Source organism: Talaromyces amestolkiae (genome assembly GCF_001896365.1).
Source record: "Talaromyces amestolkiae strain CIB chromosome Unknown scaffold13.1, whole genome shotgun sequence".
Taxonomy (NCBI): Eukaryota; Fungi; Ascomycota; class Eurotiomycetes; order Eurotiales; family Trichocomaceae; genus Talaromyces; species Talaromyces amestolkiae.
The window spans coordinates 100,477-126,000 of NW_024468049.1; the positions used below are offsets into that span (position 1 = coordinate 100,477).

Here is a 25,524-nt window from a genome sequence, read left to right on the forward strand (position 1 = left end):
GTTTTGAATAAGCCTGGTAACATGGCGTGAGCATAATTAGATATACATGTATGTAATCCTTTCTGATTTGCAGCCACGACAGCTTGCAGCATTTGTGAGATAGTAGCTATGAATAGTCCAGGACTAATATTATGGTAATGCTTGTTATTTATTTTTCGAAACTTATTTCGTAGAGGTCCAGAAACGGACTTTCATATTGGATTTCTCAATGTGCGAATGTATTTTCTCTGGTAAAAATTATGTTAGAACGACCCGTCATATTCAATATCTCCGAGTCTTCTGGCTAGTTACCCAGCAGGTGTTACCGGACTTTACTTTTGTTAATTCCATATTCAAAGTCGCATCAAGAATTTCCTATATTTCATCTAGTAGACACTATCACACGTATAGATTTAATGACCAAATCCCACGGGGAATGTACGGACCAAACGCTTCCTCTCTTAGGTAATTCCGTTATTTCCGGATTGCAGTGCAAGGAGTCGACTAGCAGGGCTTTATTTAATGGTCAGAATCTTCCAACTGAAAGATTATCTTGATTATTCGCTTACCTTATCAGACCGTTTACTTTTATCTTATTTGATTGCTTGATTGCAAAGAAAGGATCAACCCCTTGCAGGGAAACCATGGCGCAGATTTATGCAAAGGATCAACCACGAAGTTTTCGAAACTGTATCGAAAACGTTGCAGTCATTGGGGTACGTTCGAAATTTCATCTACTGTCGCAGTCATCTCTAACTTTTTCAAAAAGGCTGGCGGTCGTATGGGAACGCATATCATTGGAGCTTTACTAAAGACCGGTCAACATGTCGTGAAAGTGATTTCACGGCCTAATAGCACGAGCAAGCTGCCATCGGGGGTTCAAGTGGAGCGTATTGAATATGGCGGCAATGATGATACGGAGATTGTCCGAGCTCTTCAAGGACAACAAGCATTGATCATCACTATGTCAGTTACAGCACCAAGGGATACTATTATCAGGCTTATACGTGCGGCAGCTAAAGCTGGTGTATCTTATATCTTACCCAATTGGTATGGACATGATCCTGCGAATGAAAAGCTTTGTGAAGATACATATTTAGCGGATGTCAAAATTAGAATTTGCACCGAGGTTGAAAGTCTCGGTGTAACTTCATACATCTTGCTGGCTTGCGGGTTTTGGTACGAATTCAGTCTTGGTGGCGGGCCTGACCGCTATGGCTTTGATTTCAAGAAGCGATCTCTTGTTTTTTTCGATGGTGGCAATACTCCCATCAACACGAGCACTTGGTCACAGTGTGGCAGGGCGATTGCCAGCCTAATGAGCCTGAAGGAACTTCCTGAGGATGAAAATGACAACTCAGTGACTCTCTCTCGGTTTCGTAACAGTCCTGTCTACATATCTAGCTTTCGACTAAACCAAAGAGAAATGTTTGACAGTGTCAAACGTGTCACGGGTACGAATGACGCGGACTGGACCATCACCCATGAATCCACTGTAGAACGCTACAGATCTTCGAAGACTTCCATCATGCGAGGTGACAATCATGCATTTGTAAAATTCCTTTACAGTCGTACCTTTTATCCAAACGGTGGTGGTGACTTTGAGTCCATACATGGTCTCGACAATGATATCCTCGGTCTACCAAGCGAGGAGCTGGACCCTGCCACTTCTGTTGCTATTGCTATGGGTCAGAGGGAGGAAGTAATGGATGATGATATTCACAGACGGGTCATTCATATCTTACAAGACTGAATATTGGGCATGTCTATACAGCAGAGCATGTAGCTCAGCCAAATTAACCCTACTGAAATCTCTCCTATAATGTAATGAATATTAACATTGAAAAGCGACTACTTACGTAAAGAGTGTCAAGTCATCTGGTATCGAGTATTGAAAATCCATTGAATTTCGATTGAGATTCTATATACACCCTTCCGTGTCTGGTGACGTAGGCCAAAGGAAATACCATCTTGGCGTGAGTTACTATTCGACAACAAAATCTGCGACCTAAGTGGAAGTACTCTCCGGACTTATTGAAGACTTTATTAAAATCATTAACTCCAGCCGGAGGGTCGGACATTTACGGTTGAGAGGTCGGAGGGTCGGAGAGTCGGAGTGCATACAGCACTGAAAACCTACATACGTTCCAACTGCATTGACAGGATGTACTGAAAAATGTGATCGCGCGCTATTCTTGATTTAAATAGCCATGTGGGTAGTATGCTCCATGTATAAGCGACCATTAGCCACAGAATACTACTGGCTGGTATGTGCAGCAGGTTTCCAGGTAGTTCCAGACGACTATCATGAAATATGCCAACTCGATAGTCACATCTATAACCAAATACCACTACCATAAGACCTGAAACTAGCGGCATCTGACTCCAGCTTAAGCTTGAAAGGATCTGCCAGTTCTACTAATGCTTCCCACAACCTCGCATCCGGCCCGTCGGAGAAATCACAGTTACCTATCGACCCTTTATTTTCTTTTATACAACCGAGGAATGGCAAGGTGTCGGGTTTACATATTTTTCCTTCCTCTGGTAATTTGCCTGTCTGGAAATATTGGCGTATCACCTTACCCGTGCATAGAGTTGGACTCGAATGTGAGCAGTGGCCTTGAGAGTCTTGCTGCAGGACAATGCTCGCAGGGAATAAAGTGGAGACGCGACGTGCATTTCTCAAAGGTGTAACTGTGTCATGAGTGTTGCCTATAAGCAGCAAAGGGTTGGATGTATTAGGCCACTGTTGGGTCTTGAATGCTAAATCAGGCTTCCACGCTGGTTTCACTGTGAATCCCTCGCAAGATAATTTGTTTCGTGCCCAACTAGGCCCGATCCAGTGACTCTGACCTTGCAGCTTCTTTAAATAATCCCGGAAACCAGTTCTCGTGAGATTCATAGAGCCACCTATATCCATGCAAGAAATAGACTGAAATGCGCCGATGCCAGATACATATGGAATATCGGGATCAGATAACTCCTGTTCATGGCATCCAGATGGCGTAAGTAGTGCTTGCTTCCGTAGAAACAGATCAGTTATTTGCGCCGCAGATGTGTTTTGTTGTTCAACTTCCCAAAGCAAGGTGAATAGGCTTTCTGCCATTGTAAACGGGAAATACATGCCTGAAAGTAGCCGGAGATGAAGATCGCCATATGTGATCATATCGGGGCCAATGCTGTTTTGTCTGCTAGAATTCATGGGAAGCACAGCAATTGGATTCTCTTTCATCCCGTACATGATTTTCGTGAATCTCTGTTCGATATCTGCTGCTGAGTCGCCAGTGTAGAGAGGACACTTAGTAGGGCCGGCTCGAAAGCAATACTCGCAGAATTTACTTATGATATGATCTGAATCTTGGAGCTGAGTAAGCCAATTTCCAGCATAGTGATCCGCTGGATCGACAACGCCGTCAAGAATCAGTCGGCCAACCCGATCTGGGTACATGGCGGCGAACGTTGCGCCCAGTAATGTTCCATAACTCATTCCCCAGTATTGGATTTTTGCATCATTGGGATGGTGTGGTTTTTTCATAGCGCCACCAGTCACTTCCAACTGCGACAAGCGCACAGACTGGGACTTTGAAAAATGTACAGTCTGCCTTTCTCGCCATTGCGATTCCTTTTCAACTAAATGAAGCATGTCTCGGGCTGTTTGTGGTGTGTTCAAATAAGGCAAAATACCACCGTCCTCTTCTTCAGCTGAGCAACTAGCCCCAAGTGCAGAAGCCCTTCCCCACTCAAGCCCGATGATACTTTCACTGTGCCATAGCAAGCCGTAATCGGGTGACTGGAGCTGCCACACTTGCTGATTGAACGCATCGGGGAAACATCGGAGCCGAGGTGTGGTGTTATTTACACCTCGCGGATCGAAGGACAGAATGTCAAAGTATTTTGCATCGTCCTCAACTTCTCCTGATCCTGCTTCAGGTGATATACTGGAGTCGACTACGGTCTGAAGATTTGTCCCATCTGTGAGAACCTGGTAAACTCCTGACTCTCCTGGGCCCCCAGGGTTCACAATGATCGATCCACCATATCGTGAATCGGTGACTGGTACTCTGGCAGGGAGTTTGATAACAGCTATTGCGGCCTGTGGAGTGTTATCTTCAGGATATGTCGCATTCCAGTTTAGAGGCACGGAAAGTCGCGCGCAGAGAAAAGAGGAGAAGCAGTCGGTATACTGAAGAGATTCGCTGGGTATGATATCGTTCCATCGGAAGKTCTGTCTAGCTGGTTGTACTACTTCTTGTATACTATTTCGATCAAATGCCCCTGCATGCTGAGGGATTGACAATACTTTGTTCCACCACCATAGCATTACACAGAAAAAGGCTAGGCTGCCAGTCTTTGCCAATATGGTGAACGGTACTCGTCTTTGTCTTTGTTCCGACTCTGTTTGAGTGTGACATTGCTTGCTTGACCATGGTAATGAGCATTGTAGGTTCTCCATGTTGAAGGCCGTCACCTAGCGCATTGATGTAGCTGCTTGTTTTAACTAAGCTCGGAAATTTTCCTTGCTCAAATTTCAACTTTCCCATCAACCGAAATAATATAAAATCCACAGGCTACGAATTGAGGGGAGTCAAGAACAGTGTAGGATAAATGACTTCAGAATGTGATCTCTATGGTTATCTCGGTCCGGACATCAACCTTGTCCAATCAATTGTGCTAGGCTGGCAATTCTTTATCAGAACGGAGTACTATCTAGGCATACTACTATAGACTAGTGGCACTAGTTTTACGTGGCGCGTTGAATCTGGTGGGGTTGAGGAGGATTTCTGTAGATAATCATGCAGTGCTCGAGGGTACACACTTGAAATTTATGATCGTTCCAAAACGTCAACCGGCCGAAAATGTTCTGCGACTGGGCAGGATTGTGTCTTGGCAGACAAGTCGGGATAGTACCGGACGCATCAAGGTCCAGGTACACTATGTAGGTGTGTTTGGGGACACTGGGAGGAGGATGAACAAAGATGACCAGGAGTTCGCATTGACCGGCTGTGTGCATCTACAGCCAGCGCATCAGTCTGGTGATGTTGACTTGCGTAGTACGTAGTATACTTAAACGCCTCTTTTCTCATTGAACGGTGAAGGCGCGCAAAGAGTACTTGTGTCACAATGTTCCTGAGGAAAAAGACAGCTAGATTAAAAGCGGTTAGCTCTGGATCTGTGGCGGGACTATATGGAGATTGACGTGCAGTTTGTCGGATCTGATTGGATGAAATACCACTGCACAGCCAATTAAAAGTATTTTATATCTCTACTATGGATACTAGATCTACTTTCGGACTAGCGTGTAACAGCGGGAAGCGGTAAGCTCGTTGTAATTCGGTGTGATAAACAGCTCGAGCCGGCGCAATCATGGCCGCTCCCTGTATTGCATTACACTCAAACACTCTGCAGAAGAAGCGATGAATAAGTCGACAGCAGTTCGACATACCTCAGGGCGAAGTTTTGATCATTGAAAAGCTAAGTACGTAGCAGCATCAAGTACTACAAGATACGTTAGTACTCGCCAAGCCTTATTTATTCAGTCAAAGCTGGGTAGTATTGGTGGGGGCCTGCAACTCACTTTCAGCTCAGCCCCCTTTCTTCACACACGGTCGATCGCCGTGGATACTCTCCCACCAAATACAAACAAATCAGACACCATTTCAGCTGTACGGCCTGCACAGTTGCGCAACATGTCCGATAAGCCTCTGGTCCTCGTTACTGGCGGTACTGGCTTTCTCGCAGTTCGGGTCATTGCCAGCCTCTTTGAGAAAGGGTTTCGCGTGCGCACCACTGTGCGTACCCTCAGTCGGGCCAACGAAATCCAAAAGGAGCTTCGCGAGGCTGCTACAAACGAGGAACAAATATCTTCCCTCCAAGTAGTGCAGGCAGATCTCCTCGAGGATGATGGCTGGGCTGATGCTATGAAGGGCGTGTCCTTTGTTCAACACGTCGCCTCTCCTTTTCCAGATGGGTTACCAAAACATGAAGATGATCTGATCATACCCGCTCGTGAAGGCACGTTGCGTGTACTTCGCAATGCCCGCGATGCTGGAACTGTCAGTCGCGTCGTGTTAACGAGTAGTGCCGCAGCAATTGAATGCGGCCATTCCCGCTCGACTTCAGAGACACACATTTATACTGAGAAAGATTGGACCAACCTCAATTCCAACCAGGTCCAGGCCTATGCTAAATCCAAGACCTTGGCGGAACGTGCTGCATGGGATTTTATAAAGAAAGAAGGCGGGGAACTTCAACTCACAGTCATCAACCCCGTGCTAATCATGGGCCCCGCGTTGGGCACCAATGCAAGTACAAGTCTACGAACTATCAGTGAGCTCTTGGAGGGCAATACTCCCGGCCTCGCACGCGTGTCCTTTGGTCTAGTTGATGTACGCGACTGTGCAAATATGCACGTCCTTGCTATGACCAATCCAGATGCCAAAGGGGAGCGCTTCCTATGCGTGGGCGAGGGTTCTGCTTCTTTGCTGGATGTCGCCAAAATTCTGAAGAAAAATTTCGGATCAAAGGCCAATAAAGTGCCAACTATTGTCCTACCAAACCTCCTTATCCGCGGGGTTGCCATCTTCCTCCCAGTTGCTCGTCTCATCCTACCAGATTTGGGAGTGGAAAAGGCGTTCAGCAATGCTAAAGCTAAAGAAGTTTTGGGGTGGACATGGAAGTACAGCAATGAGCAAGCAATCACGGCATCCGCTGAGAGTATGTTCAAATTCGGCCTCATCAAGGCTTGAAGAAATGTGGGAAACAATTCAACTAGCGATCCCGAGGTCTTTACTGAAGAAATATTTGCATTTGTATATAGCTCTTGGCTGTGTCATCCTCAAATCTGTATATAGATGTTATTTTACTTTTTCTGATCAAGAATGGAGTCGATACGATACCTGGATGTAAGCCTCGTTTTCAACGCTGATCACAAGACCGATACCAACAGAGCATGCTTAGGTATAATCTATCAATGTAATATTCAAGACCCTATAAACAAAGCTTCAATTTATTGCACATGTGAGGTGTATATAACAATTTATGGAAGGTCATTAGAGATACTGTCACAGGAAACCGATCGATGACCGTGTTTCCAACAATCAAAGTCAACAAATTCATCATTTGCAATATCTCCAACGATAGAGCTACTGCCACCGAATGTCTTCTGTAAGATAGCCCCCCTGTCACTGGATGCGCTAATCGATTCTTGATTTCCGGACCGTACGGATAATTCCATACCTCGAGAAGGCGCAATACGAGATGGTTGTATAGTCATATAGGAGTTTTCAGAGCTCAACTTTGTCGTGCGGATCAACGATCGGAGAAAGGGTACTGAAGTCGTAATGATGACTAGATAAGTTTCGATATAGAGCCAACGCTCTAAATTGACTGTTGCAACAGTCGGGTCACTGTCAACACTCACAAGAACACGTATCTGAACGGTCTTTATGATAGAGGCTATCATCGCACTAATAGCAATCACATTTATCAGTTGGTACTCCGCATGGAAAAGAAATTGATGAAATACCTACAAGATTCCAAGGCCTAAAAGAGCTACCAACCCACATTTGACACGCACATCAAGCTTTAAGTTCCATGTAATATATGCCGAGAACAATGCAAGATAGAGATCTGTGGCGGAGTTGAAGGCTGTCATAGCACAGTTTCAGTCCTGGATTATCTCGGGTTTGAGTATTACTGACAGCCTTGAAAATACCCATAATAGGTTTGAACACGTAGATCCCAGCACTTTCCTTCCCCAGTTTTGTTCCATATCGCCGATGCATGCCCTGGGCATTGCAGGAATATAATAAGGATGAATAGAGCATTTATGATGATCTGTGCTCCAATCAAAGCCCATAGCACAGTCCGATGACCCTTTCTCGTGCCTAGTACGCTAATGATGAAGAGTGCAAAAGCAATCCGACCAATGGCTCCTGCTGCTGAGCCGAATGTCTGCGACAAGTAGTCATACATAATGACTGTAGAAACATTATCTGGGCTTATATCCCATACTTGCTGACCATACCCATTTTCGATTCCAATGGTAAGTATTGTTGATCCGGTCAAAGCTGCGCACTAGAATGATATGGGGATTAGAAAGCGTAGTCTAATAAGGCATTTCTGCAGTGTCATATCGATTGGTACTGCTAACCATTGCAAAAATAATCAGCCCATCGTCCAGTGCAAACGTCCCCAATCGAGCTTTGGACGCAACTCTAAGCATAACTACAACGACTGAAATCACTGCAAATATCCAGACATCTCGAAGCAGGCTCGATCCTAAATTGACAGTTGAGACTCTCTTTGAGAGGACCATCCTGCGCAGGTTTGTGAAGAGTACTAGCAGTTTAAATACCGGAAAGAGCGTATAGCACCATGATCGTGGCACATCAGATCCATTTAACATTATCCTCTTGATATAGAAATACTCATTTCCCATGTAAATTTCTACTTAGCTATGACATTGTGTGTAAGAACCCGGAGGTTGCCGCTGTAGCGCATACGTATCTAACACTCAAGGCTTCGTCCTCGCTTCGAAACTAATTATCGAGCTACTTAGTGCTAGAACGATAGCACCGGATGGATTTTAGAGGTCTAAATCTGTGCTGAAATCAAGCGCGAGATCTTTATGATAATGGTTGAATCGATGATTGGTTTGACTAAATAAATATCCTTTGGGGTTTATCAGTTGATGGCTTGTTAACGGCGGGTTCCGATGGACGGACAGTGCACATATCGGTGGCGCTGACCGTAGATCTTGTTAACCCTAAAGCGACTGTCAGTCAGTGCCGACTCGATGACCTTCATGATTGCGCACTGATATGATATCCAACCAGCAGTGAGGAGTATGTGCACGAATCACTTTAGAGAGAGAAACGTAAGTGGATACCCCCCCTGATCTCTTCTGTTTATTTGGTAGGAGATACTGCTAGCTCATTATCTTTATCTACAGAGTACATTTATATCCTGAGATCTGGAATTGTTATGGGTAAATTAGCTTTATTTCTTATGAGAAGATTTAATGTCGGCTTTAAATCATAAAGCAGCTGGTAGGTTATAGATTGCATCAAGAGTTCGATTATCATGCTTTTGTAATCGCCATTTCTCATTAATCATTACATAAAATAATGGTCTATCTATCTATCGTATACCGGTATTAATTCCGTAAAATCAGACTCCGAAATTCATCTATGTCAAAAATTCCTAGCATGGACAGCTTCCCTGATATCGCTCATGGTGTCATTCATCATTGACGGAATGACGAGAGCATTTCCGATCGAGATCTTACGAAGAGCTATTTTCGACTCATCACTGATCAAATATCTTTCTCGGATGTTTTGTATCGCCGTAAATTTTCTGTGAAACCTACGAGAGGTTTCAGCTAGAATCGCGAGCAAGCCATATTGAATTAGACGTCGTAGGTTTGATGCCAGCGGTTCGCGCCATGTCCACTTGTCATGCATATTAGTATCCATATGACGAAATTATGCTTGACATTTAAGAGACTTACTCGGCACGCCATACCAGATAGAGACCAAAGAAACCTGTGACCAACCAGGTGAATGCGGACAGAAAGGTAAATGCCTCGGCGGCTTCCCAAATGGAACAGTTCCCTCCATCCACGGGACTCAGGCCGTCAAAGCCACCGCAAACAACTCCGTCAAGGGCATCAAAAAGAAGTCCAAAAGCCGCAAACCATGCCAAAGCAATTACCACATCAACTTTTATGAGTAGGTTAGCTGCTGTCAATATTCATGCAAGAGGGATGCACATACTAGGCCAAATGAAGAATGAGAGAAATGCTGGGAGTACAAAGACAAGTCCTAGAATAACTGAGAGACCAGCGAGGACTTCAATGTAGATCCAACGTCCCAGCAAAAAGCCAGCGTCGTCTGTGTCAAACAAGCTGATGAAGTAACCAATAATCCCGGTCACGACCTAATCAATGTTAGTAGAGTCAAATTGAAGACTAGAAAAGCAATAAATTCACATACCGCACCAAAAGCGAACTGTCCTAGACGAATTATTGCCAGCAAATACCGTGGCATAATGTTCGTGATGGTGGAGCTTGGCTTCGAGTCAGATTTTGACATCGTGCTATTGGCGAGTTGCGATGAACAGATCTAAGTAAGGGTTCGAGGTCTGACTGGAGTATTTATATGTAACTGGCGATGTAAAAGTTCAAAGTACGGCGTTATAATATCTAATTACTCTTTGTTTTCGAGAAACTTGGGAGTTTAGGCGACTAATTGACGCACTATTTATAATCATTGGGTTTTCATAGCTAACGATTTTGAATAAGTATGACTTATTTGACATAATTTGAAAAGAAGGAAAACGAAAGGCATGTCAAAGGTACGTAGAGCCAGGTGGCGTAATTTCACATGTTCGCATAGAGCACGATATCATGATGTATACAGAATGGAAAAGACACCAAAAGGATTGATGTTCGGGTGCGATGTTGACAAAGCTATTCGACGCCGCTGTTCCGCCGTCGAATGAGCTAGAGAAACAACACTTACGGCCGATAAAGAGTCTAACCATGACTACGTGTCGCAGGTGGCTGCACATGGTACTAAAATAGTTCCGGTAGTATGAATAGAAGGTTACGAAGAACGAGGACCGACTCTCGAGAACCGAGAAACTATCTCTGAGGCTCTAGAAATATCTGCTGTTCTGTTTTGGGAATTTTTGCCACTGTTCGCGTTTGCTATAATGAAGTCAAAGATCGAGACCTCATGATCGTCACGATCGTCAATTACCCGATGTGGTAATAACCTCGGCATGGCTACTTATGATCGACCAAGCAAATGTTGCGAGATGCGAGTAGCCAATCACGTTACATACTGATCAGCGATAGTTATGAGTTTGCCGACTTGTTGAATCACACACGAACAACACTTAGCGTTCTACAACCAAGAACGTGGATGGTGGATCTAGTAGTAGTATTTGTTTTCAGGTTACCCACGCTACTCAATCCAAAATTTGTCTTGAAACGGGCCATTCTGCATGCTACCTAAATTTGTGCCTAACCCAGCTCACATATATTAAACAATACTTATATTTCTTCGACTTTGAAAAACGTTAGTTGTATGATATTCAGTGCAGATTTAGATAAATCAGACTCTCATTACCAAACCAAATAGCTCCAGTAGGCTATGGTTAACCTTAACCCCAACCTACCTAGGTAGCCTATGCATAGACTAGACGTGTATGGCATGGGGCACTCTTAAAGCTAGTGTTATTATTACACGCTGGTTTTTTCTGTAAAATGTGCACATTGTTGAAATTCCCACAATGGTCTGGGAATTCTGGACTTTTCACAATATTCGGCTTCATTCATCAATTGGCCCAATGTTATCTGCGAATAGATACATCAAGCTATTCTTTCAAGGGCTAACCATTTTAGGCAGCCAGTATTCTCACAAAATCACTGGAAAGACTTCTATAAAAGTACCTGCTGGTCCTTAATTATCCCTCACAATTAGTTCATCCTCCTGATAAGATTTTTCTAAAGGAATAAAGTGTATATATTGGTCAAAACTTCTCAGTCCATCGTATTCCAGAGATTTTCGAAAGTCCAAGCGGATGGGTTTCCGAAGAAGAATTCATCCAACGGCAATTCTAGAGATTCCATAAGCTACAAGATGATTGGTTAGCAAATGATGGTAAGAAGCAATTGAAGCAGTGGTTATACCTGTGAGTCATCTGCGGGAATCATCTCAAGTGCAGCAGATTCGCCATTATTATTCGAAAGCTCCACGTTTCTAGCCGACTTCATCTAGATCAAAGTCAGATGTGTGCTCACCGACTATAGCAACTCTTGACTTCGCTCGGGTTGGTCAAGGGACCTGCACTTACACTTCGCAAATGCATTGGCATTATTATATTCTTGGCACTGTCTATATCTTGCTGTGCTTCTAGTACGCGACAATACTGTCTCGTGACTCTGTTTATAGCGCCTTCCTTTTCTACTGTGCTTTGGGACGGAACTAACACAGATCGCAAGAATGCAGACGCAGCCGAAATGTACCAGTAGTAGGTATAACCTGTTCCATGTTGCGAAATCCGATGTTCCAACATTCCAAGAACATCTTCCAAATACTGGATAAACATAGTGCTATTCGAATTCATGAAATAATTATCTGTGTTTCTCTCCATTTAATAAAGTCGATCCGTAGATAGTCTTCTCAGCGAGGGACCGACTGGGTAGTACTTACTTTTGATGGTCAGGTCCGTGTATGTGCTTTGACATATCACAAGTGCAGCTCGGAAGTAATCATTTCTCTGCAGCAAAATGGCAAAATTCCCTGCCGCGATCAGATCCGAATACATCTTAACAATCTCCGCAGCGGCCGTAAGACAAGTGATCCTAGACAAGGCATATCTCGAGCTTGTTTGTGTTTGTCGTGCAAAAGGTGCGTGGAGCATAACTAAGAATTGTCGCAATTGAATGTCGAGTAATGATCTTACCATGGTCCTCCTCTTGTTTTCATGCGCCTGTCTGTGGTTGACTCCACTAGATTGTAGCCTTTGAAGTTCTCTTGTGATCATGTCTTCATAATCAAGAATATTTTCATGGACTAGTGGAGAACTCAGATCGTTTATCATTGAATTCAAAGACACTCTAAGAGAAAAGCTTGACCTCGAAATGTGGAGATAGGAGGTCGAGGTGTACTCGCGAATTGATCTAGATGTCGGCCGACTGTTCTTTTCCAATTCTTCGTCATGAACATTGAGTACAGTAGCCGTGTCCGAAGGAATACCAGCGGAAGCAGAGGGCATTCCCCGGTCGATTGAGATCTGTAGTTCCATTTCTATAATGGTAGCCCACAGTCTCCTGCGCATTTCCTGGTCAAAGAAAGAAACCTTCTCTCCTAGCACACTAGGATCACGATGAAAACCGGCAGACATAGCCTCCCTTAATAGTGTTCCAGCTTCCGTCCAGATGCGCTTTTTCTTCACGACATTGATCTGCTTGGCGAATACAATTAGACAGCGGATTTGCCAGATTGCGAGATACGCGTGCTTGTAGCTTTGGCGCACCAGCCATTTCTCAGACACCTCGATCCAGAAGGTTGCGCGCTCCCTAGACACGGAACTATCACCAATATATCTTGGCTGTTCATGCGAAAACAGGACGTCAACAGACGCCATGACGAGTAGAAGGATGATCACAACTGCGGAGTTGACCTGCTTTGGGTCTTGCCATAACAGCTCGTACTGTTCCTGGAAGCTCTGATAGTGTAGTATTCTATAGGTAATTTCAACAGTGTCGAAGTACAGATTGACATGTCGGTCTGCAGTCTCTCGGTCAGGGAGTAATTGAAGCAATTCATCATGGGTCAGGAACCATGCATCATCGACTCTGATACCTTTCCATTTGACTTGTAGTGACTTTAATTCTCGCTGAACACGGGGTAAACCCGTCTGACTGTGAATGGTCTCTTTCATAAATGAGCGAAGTTCTGGAAACTGTCATGGTGCGGAGTTAGGATTGTACTTTATTCAACGACAATGGAGCCTCACATGAGCAATAGAGCTGGTTGCATTGCTGCCGCCGTAATATTGAGTTCGGAAATTTTCTCCGCGAAAAATCACAGTTTCTTTCGGGATCGACTCCTGGGCGCCCGCAGCGACATCTGTCGTGTCACCGCTGATAGCAGGCCTAGCTTCTGCACCGTTGGTGGCAAGGGAAAGATTTCCCAGTAATTGCCAAGTTCCTTGGTTTTGGACTGCCTGTAAAGTGGACGGTGCATATTCCTTGCCGCTGATATCAAGGAATTGGGGGGCTACTCGCGGTGTTGAAACGTGGTTCCGCGAGGGGATACCGCGCGGAGAAGGATGAAGCTGCTGGGAGAGAGAAGATGACGGCGGAAGCAAGCCTGGCGTATTCGAAGACTGTCGGTTTGTGGAGAGCAATGAAGCATCGTAAACATAGGAGCATAAATCTGGCTGTCCGGCTTTTCTACAGCGGCTACACGAAGGCTCCTCGCGATCACATTTCAGTTTTCGCCGTCTACATTCATAGCATGAGAGGGTCTTGCGCTTTCGCTTTCCTTGGACTGAATGCGAGCTGGGCCTCGGAGATGTCGAAGTCCGAGCTGAAGGGAGCGAAGACTGCATTATCGCGTGCGTTGGTCGCGTAGGATAAAGGGATGTTACGGAAAGAGAGGGGGAAGACAGAAAAGCTGTCGGAGTTGACGGAGAACACGTCGGCACATCTCGGAGATAGACTGTCCGTTCTGATTGGCCAATTTCCTCTCCTTTGTTATGGTCTCAATTTGTCTCACAGATTCGCAACTTTCCTCGCTTACTTAGAGAGCATGAAATAAAAATTGGTTTGGTTGAATCTATTGCTGAAGAATTGACGCGTGGCATACATGGGAGCGCTCCTAAGCCACGCTTGACAGTAGCGTTTGTTACGGACGGATGACTACCTACATGTTCATCATCAACAATGAGACCTACATCTTCCCAAGAGACTTCTTTGGATTCCAATTCTAGCTGCTTATTGTGGATTCGTCTGGCATTCGTTTCCGACTTTGTGCTTGAAACTGCACCACCTGTTGCAGCGGTTGGTAGAGCTGCAGAAGTAATGGCCGAAGTTGCAGGGGTAGTCAAAGACTACGCGTCGTCTTCGAAGTCTGCGAAACATACACTCGAGCTGGCCTGACCACAGCATTTCCGACTCTCGTCTGTCCTAGATTTGTTCAGAAATGGCACACAAGGTCGACCTCTTGCTAAAATCCCTGGCTAGAGGCGCTGGCGGGGGGTCCTGGACTATTAGGCAATCCGTGAAGATAGATCGTGCATCTTGTTGCTAATACCATTAAATTTCCTGTCAACGTGGCAGGGACTGTAGTCGCACCAATAAATTGGGAGGACATGGACGAGTCTGCTCGGGTAACAGCCACAACGGCAAAAGGAGGGCTTGGTAGAAGATATTCATGACCAGAAACATTCTCACTAATAAGATGATGACTATTCTCAGAACCGCTCTAGATCAGTCCGTTGTCTTGCTGTAGACATGAGCTTGTTATAAGCGGGGTGTCTTGTCCAGTCAGCGGTAGGAAGATGGTACGCCGCTTTGACTGGATGTTCTTAATTGCTCGATATTCTTCAAGTCGAGCACATTCCATAGTTCAGACCAGAAAGCACAAGGTTATGCCTATCTATTAATTGTGTAGGTAGCAACGTGATGGTGCTAATCATTGCTCAACTCATGCAGCCGCTCACAAAAGAAATGTACAATTTCATTTCAAACAACGATTGGGACCATCACTTAGAGGCCCGATCCCTTGTAAATATGACGCTTTGAATCTCAATATTCATTCATCACAACGGTTTCAATCTGTTCGGGTACTGATACCTTCCACATGCATAGATTATGTATCAATGTGCTTCCTGCAAGCCCAGACTCGCCGAATCGTTCGTTGAGGGCAAAGTGAGTTGTAGGGTACAAATCCAGCAAGTAATTGCTTTCATTAAGAGATAAAGGTTCATCTCTCACAGATAAGGTATCGGGTATTGCGGGCGCCTTTCGTCGTTTTGGAGGACTCTCGTTTCCCGATTTGGGACACTGGATAGCATGTCAAAATCCGTTGATTTTCAAACTACTAGCAGGGTGTTCTGGGGCCAAATAATTACCGTGTCTGAAGAGTAGACGGGCAGCTGTGAAACCCGTCGATATTGTGCACGTAGTTGGGATACATCCGCCTACTTCGGAGGTTGGTCAGGGTCGCGCTCATGTACCGTCTTTCTGCGCTGTTTTCTCCACTCTTTCTCGGTCTTCATGAGTAGATTCTGTACGGATTTGTTGCCAGCTGGATTATTTTTGACATCCTCATCGTTAAGAAGCTCAGTTAGTGCAGCTTTGACCATGTTCTCCGAGTTGCGATGGCCTTCCTCTTTCTTGTCCGACGTGACGGCAGCGGATAGTGCTTCGGGGTTGGCGGTTTGTCCATTAATCGATAAATTGTCTGAATATGATAAGAGTCGCTTGAAACTGTGGACTGTACCGACAGTTGGCACCTGAGTGGTGGACGCTGCCGGTACCTGCTGGCGTCTTGGAGGAGGCTTGTTTTCTGCCATGTCGTCTGTTGGTGACGACCCCTTCGTCGTTGTAAGTAGCACACAGTCGCAAATCTACTTGTAAATTGGAAAATGGCTGTATAATGAGTTTGTCTTGTGGATTCAGGGGAAATTTCTTTGTTGTTGACGTTTTTGGTTGTTGAGTCAATACGTTGCTTTCATCACCATGACGTCGAGTGTACAGCTCTAGGGCTTAGGGTTTAGGGCTAATGTTGGCCTGAAGGATTAGGGTTACAGGCGTCGGCAATAGATCCCTTTCAGCTCGACACTAGCTACCAGCTACGGTACAAAGGATCACCGTTCTCAATCGCGTGTAAAAATTGGGTCGTTATCTTGGTCAATATATGATCAATGCAACTCCGCAGATAAGACAGTCAAATCGTGATAAAACCACCTGGCATCGGATTGACAGCGTAAGTCCATTGATTTCTCGTTCCTCACGGAGGAGATAGCTGTATTAGACCTTTTCATTGACTCGTTGCAACAAAGTCACCCTTGCCATGACGGTCCGCTTACTGTGCGGAGTATCTGGTGGAGCATTGAGCGATAAGCTTTGGAGATAGCAGTAACGCGGGATGGCTATCAACCTGGGGGTTCAACACTGTAACAAGATTTTAGATGCGCAAGTCGAGAAATGTTAGATGCGGAAAGCTGCTACGTTACACTTTTCGCGTTAAGGTTCTCGCTATCTTCCCCCGGCTCCACACGCGCCAAATTACCGGATCCGCCGCCGCTTTGGCCCGCTTGACAGAGTCTCGGAGGGCATTGCTGCGTGATGAGTTTCTGGTCTTGGTGGGCTCGGCTACTCTGAGCTGAGAGTATGATGGACAGAGAAATATAAAATGTGTTGATATGTTCAGGGGGATGGTGGTATTTTTGAAACGCAGAGTTGTGATTGGTCCAAGATACAGATAAAAGCCGAGTGAAGCCCCACACCAACGGGGGATTTAGTGGAGTGAAATAATGTCATTGGTCAGCTGCCCTTCTTGAATTGAGATCATCTCTCAATATGATTGGTGGATCAGCTATAAATGCGGGCTGGTTTTCCAAATAGTGGCCAATCATAACTCGAGTGTGGGGCCCAGACAAACGTTCCCCATACTCGGCGTCTCCCAAGATAAACACTGAACAATCCCTACTATGTAGTAGTAGCCAACCCAGCTTGAACATGCCAACTCCGTAGTAACTACTCTGTTTGCGACTAACGCTAGCTATTTACTATAGTACACTACCGCGATAGACCAGATGATAAATTCCAGCAATGCATGGATTGCAACATTGTAACATGGCCTACTTCGATAGCAGACTAGTGCGTCGTCAACATTGGTGTTAGTTACCTCTATACTCTAATTGAGAGATTCTTGCAAGTAGATATATAACTGCGAGGACAGACCATCACTTGTTGCAAGTGGCACAAAGTTCGCTTCAGTCTTCTGCATATCCTGTATTTCTTCTCTGCACGAATATTGAGAGAAATGCATACCTACAGGAAAGATACGTCGCTGCTGCAGGCGGTCGCTGCGGTCACCGCAGTCAGCGGCTGGATGATCGCCAGATGTAGCGCCTCAATTGAGAACCCAGGCCTGCTGCCAACACCGCCCATGGGATTCAACGACTGGTCGCGCTTCGAGTGCGATATCAACGAGACCATCTTCACTCAAACGGCTGATTCTATGGTCTCCACAGGACTGCATGCTGCCGGCTACAATCGTATTAATCTCGATGACTGCTGGATGGCAGACTCCCGCACAGAACACAACACCTTGACCTGGAACACAACAACATTTCCTCACGGACTACCCTGGCTGGGACAGTACTTGAAAGAGCGTGGTTTTTACTTTGGCATCTACGAAGATGCGGGGAATGTCACCTGCGGCGGCGGCCCTGGATCATATAGTTACGAAGCTATTGATGCAGAGACATTTGCGTCCTGGGGAATCGACTATCTAAAAGTCGATGGTTGTAATGTATCCCCGGCAACCGAAGCCGAATATCAAAAGCGGTATTCGACCTGGCATGAAGTCTTCACCAACATGTCTGCGCCACTGATCTTCTCGCAGTCGGCACCTGCTTACTTTTCAAAATGGATCACCGGATCCGATAATTTGACCGATTGGTACACAACCATGGATTACATGCCATACAATGGAGAACTAGCAAGACACTCATCTGACATTATAGTGTATGCTTTGAATGCGACCTCGTGGGATGGCGTTACGAGTCCATGGGGAAGCATCATGCAAAACTACAACTATGAGATCCTACTTGCACGTTATCAGGTTCCTGGATATTACAATGACCCAGATTTTCTGATTGCGGATCACCCTGGCCTTTCTCTGGACGAAAAGAAGTCTCAGTTCGCTCTTTGGTCGTCTTTTTCCGCGCCCCTTATCATTAGCGCCTGGATTCCAGAGCTGCCAGAGGATGTACTTTCGTATTTGAAAAATGCTGATTTGATTGCGGTCGATCAAGATAAATTAGCTCAGCAAGCAACCTTAGTCAGCCGTGACGGGACATTCGATGTGTTTACGAAAAGCCTGGATAACGGCGATCGCCTGCTAACGGTACTTAACTTGGGTAATGACACAGCTAGTACAGCAGTTAGCGTACCTCGCTTGGGGTTGGTCGAGGAAGTCCTGGGTATCAAGATTGAATACACCGCAAAAGATCTCTGGACTGGCAAGACTTCTGTATTCAGAGACAGCCTAGAGATTAAAGATTTAGCTACCCACGCTACCGCAGTCTATCGAATCTCCCTATCGACGGTACTAGCTGATCTTGTTACTCCAACTGGCCTCATCTTCAACGACGCTTCATCCAATTGTCTCACTGCCACGAGCTCAAATGGAAAGACCGGCCAAATTGCTTTCAACACTTGTTCTGGCACAGATGAGCAGGTGTGGCATATTCGACCACTCGTGGGAACCATCAGCCCCCTTTCTGACACCAGTCTCTGTCTCACAGCGAGTGGCAAACAGGCAAAGCTGGAGCCGTGTGCACTCATTCCTGTCGATCTGGCTCAGCAGTGGGATTATTCAGTCCATGGTTACTTGACGAACAGACTGAACAAGCAATGCGTAACCGAGTCCACTCAATCAACCTTGTCCGCATGTCAGTACGAGATTGATAGCCAAGTGTGGGCGCTTCCTGTAGGCGTCAAGGTAAACTGGTAAAAGCATTCTTGAATCTACATGGAACATATCTCTAAAGCTGCTGTATCGTAAAGAATATCCATTGATATATTGATTAATTTCCAGATTAATGTTTCAAGCATAGTTCAAGTACACGTTCCTGATAGCTATAGGCGTATCAAGTCCTTTAATGCGATCATATCTCGCATTCAACCCTTAAACAGTTCCCGAAAGTAACATTGCCGTAATCATAAAATTCTTAGTCCCGACAAACTCTCCTAGAGATATCCTCAGGTTTACATGGAATGCAAGTGTCTGAGTTCTCTTATTCACTCGTTCTCTTGTTGCAGGAAGGCACTATTCTTTTGTGAGGACGTACTTCAATTATGTACTATTTCGCCGAAATAAAGTATCGTTTCTTCATTACGGACTTCTCCGTGTTGGGTACCTTCCTGGCATGTACTCCATGCGGACGCTTTGAGTTTCATGTAAGTTTCCTTCTCAGTAGGCATAGTATGTAGCCAGTATAGAAAATCAGGCAAGGATAAGAGTTCGATACTTACATAAACTGCGTCAACTGGAACTGTCCAGTCATTGATAGATAGTGGGATATACTCATAAGAATAGGTCTTACGCTCGTCATCCGTGAAATCGCTCTCATCCTCGTCCATGGTATTCGGCTTTTCGGAAGACGTAGGTTTACGACCCAGATTCTCAAGAGATCTAGGTGAAATAAGGGAAGAAGATCCCGCTTCATCCATGCCACTATTCAGGGGCATAGACGCGAACGAAGATAAAGTTGCACCGTGAGCATCTTGTGAGCTTGAGTAATTTGCAGATAACGAAGACAAAGAATCTGGTAGGTTGAATATTGAACCGAGGTTAGGGACACTTGGGAGCAGATGTGTTTCAGAAGATGGGATCAAAAGATTGTTGCTAGGATCCATGCTCTGGGTATTTCTGGTAGAGGTGTTCATGAGATTTTCACTGTCAAGATACCCATTCAGTGTACTGAGCTCTCCCGCGTTTTCATCCCCATCCTGCCATTGAAGATCATTATATCCTATGCCCAGATCAGAGAAATCATAGAAAAGCAGATTACTGGGAACAGAATCAAAGGTAGAGCTGTAGTTTGCGGGTTGAAAGTTAACAGAATCATTGCTCCACTCCGTTGCTTTGTGGCTATCTTGGTTCCTTGTGGCTGCTTGCGGCCCTCGTCCCGTTGAAGAGCTCGTCTTCATTGACTTGCTTACATGCGTTGGAAAGCTTTGAGGTGATCTCCCGCGCACAGTTATTGCTGAGCTTTGGCTCCGACAAAGTGCATGACTCGTCCCATCTTTCAGTATCGCTATCACTGTTACCCGAAGGTAAAAGTACTGCCACGTACCACGCTTCTTTGCTGTGGCATGACGGAATTGCAGTTTGTCCCAGAAAATGGGAATAGGTAATCCTGAGTTGTCCTCAGCCGTGTTTGGGCTAGGGTCTCCATCCTGGTCACTTTTATCCTGCCAAAGGCAAACCCGAGGAAGGCCTTGTGCTGTTCGTGGCGTCAAAATTCGACTAGAACCGCCCTGATCAATTGATGGGTCCAACTGCGATGACTTTGATGTCATTTTTGGCTTTGGATTTGTGTGTATAAGGCGCACCGGGACACCTTCGAGGCTTTCTATGGCATCCAATTCGGCATAAAGACCAGTTATTCGGGAGTCTCTGAACATCCCATGCTTGACACTGGTAACTGTGGTCGGGACAGATATTGTTCCAACAACCTTGAACTTGTTGCGACGATAGAAGATAAGACCAATCGTGTCCTTATCATCAGTGCCATTAGCAATATCGACAGCGTTCTCGCGATGAGTGCTGGGTAAACTTGCTTCGTCATTATGTGTGAATCGACCCCGTAGATATGCCTGAATCTTTATGTTTGAGACTAACGAAACATCCACCAAATCCTTGAAAGCCTGGGATTGAGAGAGATTGAGAGGTTGGAATGTCAAGTAGGTTTCGTTGCTTGCCGTTCTTGGTTGAAACTGTTCATGGGCTTCGAATGATAAAAGTTCAGGTGTGTGCTCATCCCCATCCTGCACCGCACCGACAATACCCAAGTCGGATACCATTCCATTCTCCGACAATTCATCTTCCTCCAAATTATCAACTAAGTCGAGGTCCGACATCGTGATCAGCCTGCTTCGCTGATTCAAGACAGCAACGGTGGTTGCATCGTCTCCACCGCCGTTGCGCGCTCTGTACCTGCTGCACGGGCGCAGAAATCCTTAGCGATATTAATGACGCGTCGTGCAAAAGAAAAGGAGGCGGTTTATCATTAGAGATTAGGAACCGAATAGGCAATCAGCAATCTGAGGCTCAGCGTGGGTTATGGTTTGAAATTTGGGGACGGAACGGAGCGGAAATTATAGATAGCGTTTCGTATTTTAGTGCATACCCGCAGTACGACGGTCGGGGTTGAATCTTTTAGTTACATTTAGGTGGTCGCAGCTCCCTGAAGTAAAAATATGGAGCCTACGGGTTTAACCAATCCCTTGCAACGCTGGCGTTGGCCCCTAATCCAAGGTTGCAGTCTGCTGGAACCTTAATCTTCTGCTGCTTCGACCGAGAGCTGCAATCAAGACACGAATGAAAACAATGGGATCTTGCCTAACTCGGAAATTTCCAAGAAACTTACAACGCGTTGGCTTGTCTAGATAAAACTTCTTTCTGCTGCTACAGTTTATACAGGAAAACTCTTGAAGCCGTATTGCATGTTTCAAATACTTTACTTAATGAAAGAAATATGCCCTCCGTGGCTTACAACTTGCTCTATAGCGTCGTTGAGATAACCCTGACAGCTTTGATACAGGGAAATCTTTCCTTTTACCACAATTTCAAGGATACCGTTAAATTCTGCGTTGTATAAGAGTTAGTGTTTTAGCAACTCGTACTATCTCGCCTCAAAGCACCCAGGACTTTTGTAACGACGTTTTTGCTTCTTCACACTCTGATAGAGCAGCTCTTACGTTCACCTCTTCAGCCCTCCCCGGACCCCAAGTTCCCTGCATCGTTGTGCCGATTATTAACAATACAGAGGATGACAAGCTTCCGGCTTGCTTTGGTATCAGAACCAGGCCAGGATTTACTGTCTTCTGGAAATCTTAGGCAAAAACAAGAGGAGAAAGCTCATGTACTAGTGCTACCATAGAGCTATAAGCTCCACAATGTGTGCGGATTCATGGTGTTACACGCGTCATGGCGTGTAATTAAAATGTCGACCCTACTCACGACCATTCGAAAGACGCCTTGCGGCTTGTGGTATAACCTTCTTGCTGATACTGAGAAATTCAGAAACCTTTTGAAACCCGAGGTTCACCAATATCGGCGGGKAAACAGGATCTCCCACCTAAATGCGTACCACTATTAGTATCAAAGGTGCGGAGTTAAAGTTGAGGCAAGGCACTTCCAGCAATGAGGCAATATGATGGAGCTCAAACTTACGATAAATGTCTGTACGCTATTGAATCCCATATCAATTAGGATTGAAAGGGACTTGAGGATCAAGCCCTCGACAATCGGAACGGCTTGAACGCCGCGCGAGGAAACTACTCCGACTAGGCCGCCGGTCTTCCGATCTTCAACTGGAAAGTATTTACTCATCTGTGATGATGCGTGATATAGTATGACTGAACCTATAATCTTTCCCTTCCCAGTCGAGCCTCGTGAATTTCTGACATCTCTGGCCCTCGCTAGGAGAATTTTGCATCCCTGAGTGTCAGTTTGGGCGCACCGATAAAGCTCCGATAAAACGACCGGGTGGCGTAGTAATGAGTTACCGGCGCCGAAGCAAGTCTGAATGAGCAGGTGCTGGTTCAGTTCTTCGTGGTCTTGGGTCTGAACGGTGTCATAAAAGAATCCGTTGTCAATAGCAATCTTTTCCGGTGTTGAGATCGGTTGCCAGTCATTCACGAGGCGTATCGCATAGAAATCGTGGTGATCCCAGTTTCCGACATCCCAGCCCCTATAAAGAAACAAATTGATAAGTATAGCATTATGAAGGCACCCAGCGAAACAAGTGACAACAAGAGATAGCACTCTAGGAAAGTCAAGGCGACGAGCAAGATATAGTTTCGAGTTACCATGAATGACCCCAAGTGAGGACGTACCTGTTCCTAACCCAACTTCGAAGACCCAGTTGATGGGTGCTCAACCTATTTGGTATACCTGGGAATATAACGGGAATTTCCGACCCGAACTGCACTACTTCAATCCCACGGCGTTGTTCCAGACTATGCATAGCATATTGGTGTAATGAAAAACCGATGCCTTTGCCTCTGTGACTTGTGGATACCACAATGGCGGCAATAATACCGCGCGAAAGGTTTTGGTTGAAGTAGGTTGCGCAAAACCCGTAAATCTTCTGGGTACTGCTGTTACGGACGATGAAATGCTCTGCTTCAAACAGCGGCTGGTAACTATTTTGATAATGAGATGTTTCAAAACAATATGACGGATATTGAGCTTCCGGGTCGCTAAAAGTATTCGAAACAGCCATACGTACTTGATCAAACATTTCTTGTAATGGGAATGCATCTCGTCCAAAGTCAAATTTTTCAACTAACCATAGTTGCCTCTGCACTTTTGAACGTGGAGATGTTTGTCGTGCCGTCGGAGGAAGACCAGTAGCCTTTAGCTTTCCAAAAAGAACACGCACAAGAGTGTTCAGAGGTGGACCTGTCAGATCATATGTACATAGATATGTTGTGACTTGTCGGTCGTTCATGAAGTCATATGGCGAGCTTACTGCGACAACGATACAAGGCTTTTCTGGGAGGCCGATCGTGGACGAGGCCGCTGGAGACTGGTTTTGACTTCCTTGACAAAGACTCACTATATACTTCGTAAAGCCATATTGATAGACATTACGGACGCCGTCAGCTGTAAGCAAGACTACTGCTGATGCTTCCGAAACCAGCCGTTCATGGAGTGGACTAATTCCACTTGCAGTATATGAGGTGTGAACTACCTTGCCACGCCATCTCTTTGCCAGGGCAACACCCAGCTCTTGAAAAGTACTCTCACCCTCTAGATATCCTTTTTGTCGGTGATTGAGATGTCTCGCTATATTGACCAGTTTTGATGGGCTGGTTGGAGATGTGGACGAAGCTTGTTGCGATTCTTCCTCGCTTTTGGATGGTCGTTCAAATGGTTCCACCAATGGAGTTAAAAGTAGTAGCACATCAGTTGGTGCACTATTCTTTGCCAAAGGAATGCAGTGACCCAAGTCCCTGACCAGTGTAATAGAAGCATCATATGCCGACCGCGACAACAGTCTATGTGCCGGCTTCATCACGTCCAAAGCGGATAGTCCGCCAAGGTTCCAAACGTTGTCCCACGACAGTTTCCGCTGTTTCATTCTTCGTACACGACCTGCTGCAGCCTGAACATGACCTTTGGATAGCAATCCTGATCCAATGGCGGTCTTAATTCCCTGGATAGCTTCGATCTGGTTGGAATGACTTTGGCATAGCATGATCACATCACAACCAGCATTGATTGCCATTGCCGCAGCCTGGCTAACCCCAACTCCTTCATATAACGCCTCAATCTCGAGACAGTCTGATAAAATTACACCACCAAAACCCATGCGGCGTCGTAATAAGCCAGTGACAACTGCATGGGATAAGCATGAGTAAGGAATCTGCGCATCATTGACATCAGGCATTCCGCAAGCCCCAACCAGGATCGAGTCTGTTCCGTTGTCGATCGCAGTTTGAAACGGTACTAAAGAGGTTGACAGCAACTGATCGAAGGTACCAGAGACATTTGGTATATCAGCTGGTGATCCTACAAAGTCAAGATTTCCAAATCCTGGAAAATGCTTGATGCACGTTAGAAGTCCACCCTCCTGGTATCCCAACATAGACTCCAAAGCCTGCTCAGCTACGATTTCTGGATATTCTCCAAAACACCGGACCCCCATTGGTTGTGGCTTTGCATCTGAGTGCACATCGAAAACGGGTCCGACAAGCCAGTTGACCCCTATACAGGCAAGTTCCTTGGCTGCAGCGCGACATACAGAGCGTGTCAACTCTCGGGATCGACAGGCAGCTAGGCCCATGGCCGATGGAAATTGATGAATATAATCAGGATCAAAAATTGAGTTGACCCCTCCATTTTCGTGATCGAGGCTAATGAGAAGTGGTTCTGGATATCCAGCATCATATGCAACTTTCTGGAGTGAGTTGATAAGCTTTTACCGTTAAAGATGTCAGCCTATGAGATCCAGACATATGTACTCGATCGAACATCGTTCAGAATGTTACCTCTA

General features: G+C 45.5%; 6 protein-coding genes across 6 annotated transcripts; 3 read left to right on the forward strand and 3 right to left on the reverse strand.

Annotated features, from left to right (window-relative positions):
• Positions 1-623: 623 nt before the first annotated feature.
• Positions 624-1,732, forward strand: BHQ10_006711 (uncharacterized protein; the record flags this gene model as incomplete). Its single annotated transcript, XM_040879328.1, has 2 exons — positions 624-695; positions 749-1,732. The coding sequence occupies 2 exons, from the start codon at positions 624-626 to the stop codon at positions 1,730-1,732; spliced, it is 1,056 nt and encodes a 351-aa protein (XP_040735215.1).
• A 3,934-nt stretch (positions 1,733-5,666) lies between these two features.
• BHQ10_006712 (uncharacterized protein) lies at positions 5,667-6,725 on the forward strand (the record flags this gene model as incomplete). Its single annotated transcript, XM_040879329.1, has 1 exon — positions 5,667-6,725. One exon carries the CDS (start codon positions 5,667-5,669, stop codon positions 6,723-6,725), a length of 1,059 nt encoding a protein of 352 aa, XP_040735216.1.
• A 2,663-nt stretch (positions 6,726-9,388) lies between these two features.
• Positions 9,389-14,106, reverse strand: BHQ10_006713 (uncharacterized protein; the record flags this gene model as incomplete). Its single annotated transcript, XM_040879330.1, has 6 exons — positions 9,389-9,431; positions 9,491-9,701; positions 9,756-9,918; positions 9,975-9,994; positions 12,687-13,455; positions 13,510-14,106. 6 exons carry the CDS (start codon positions 14,104-14,106, stop codon positions 9,389-9,391), a joined length of 1,803 nt encoding a protein of 600 aa, XP_040735217.1.
• A 1,593-nt stretch (positions 14,107-15,699) lies between these two features.
• BHQ10_006714 (uncharacterized protein) lies at positions 15,700-16,074 on the reverse strand (the record flags this gene model as incomplete). Its single annotated transcript, XM_040879331.1, has 1 exon — positions 15,700-16,074. The coding sequence occupies one exon, from the start codon at positions 16,072-16,074 to the stop codon at positions 15,700-15,702; it is 375 nt and encodes a 124-aa protein (XP_040735218.1).
• A 1,475-nt stretch (positions 16,075-17,549) lies between these two features.
• Positions 17,550-19,247, forward strand: BHQ10_006715 (uncharacterized protein; the record flags this gene model as incomplete). The annotated part of the gene is made up of 1 exon (XM_040879332.1): positions 17,550-19,247. One exon carries the CDS (start codon positions 17,550-17,552, stop codon positions 19,245-19,247), a length of 1,698 nt encoding a protein of 565 aa, XP_040735219.1.
• A 349-nt stretch (positions 19,248-19,596) lies between these two features.
• Positions 19,597-25,314, reverse strand: BHQ10_006716 (uncharacterized protein; the record flags this gene model as incomplete). The annotated part of the gene is made up of 6 exons (XM_040879333.1): positions 19,597-19,680; positions 19,769-20,268; positions 20,593-21,458; positions 22,984-23,214; positions 23,360-23,668; positions 23,816-25,314. 6 exons carry the CDS (start codon positions 25,312-25,314, stop codon positions 19,597-19,599), a joined length of 3,489 nt encoding a protein of 1,162 aa, XP_040735220.1.
• Between the last annotated feature and the right edge of the window lie 210 nt (positions 25,315-25,524).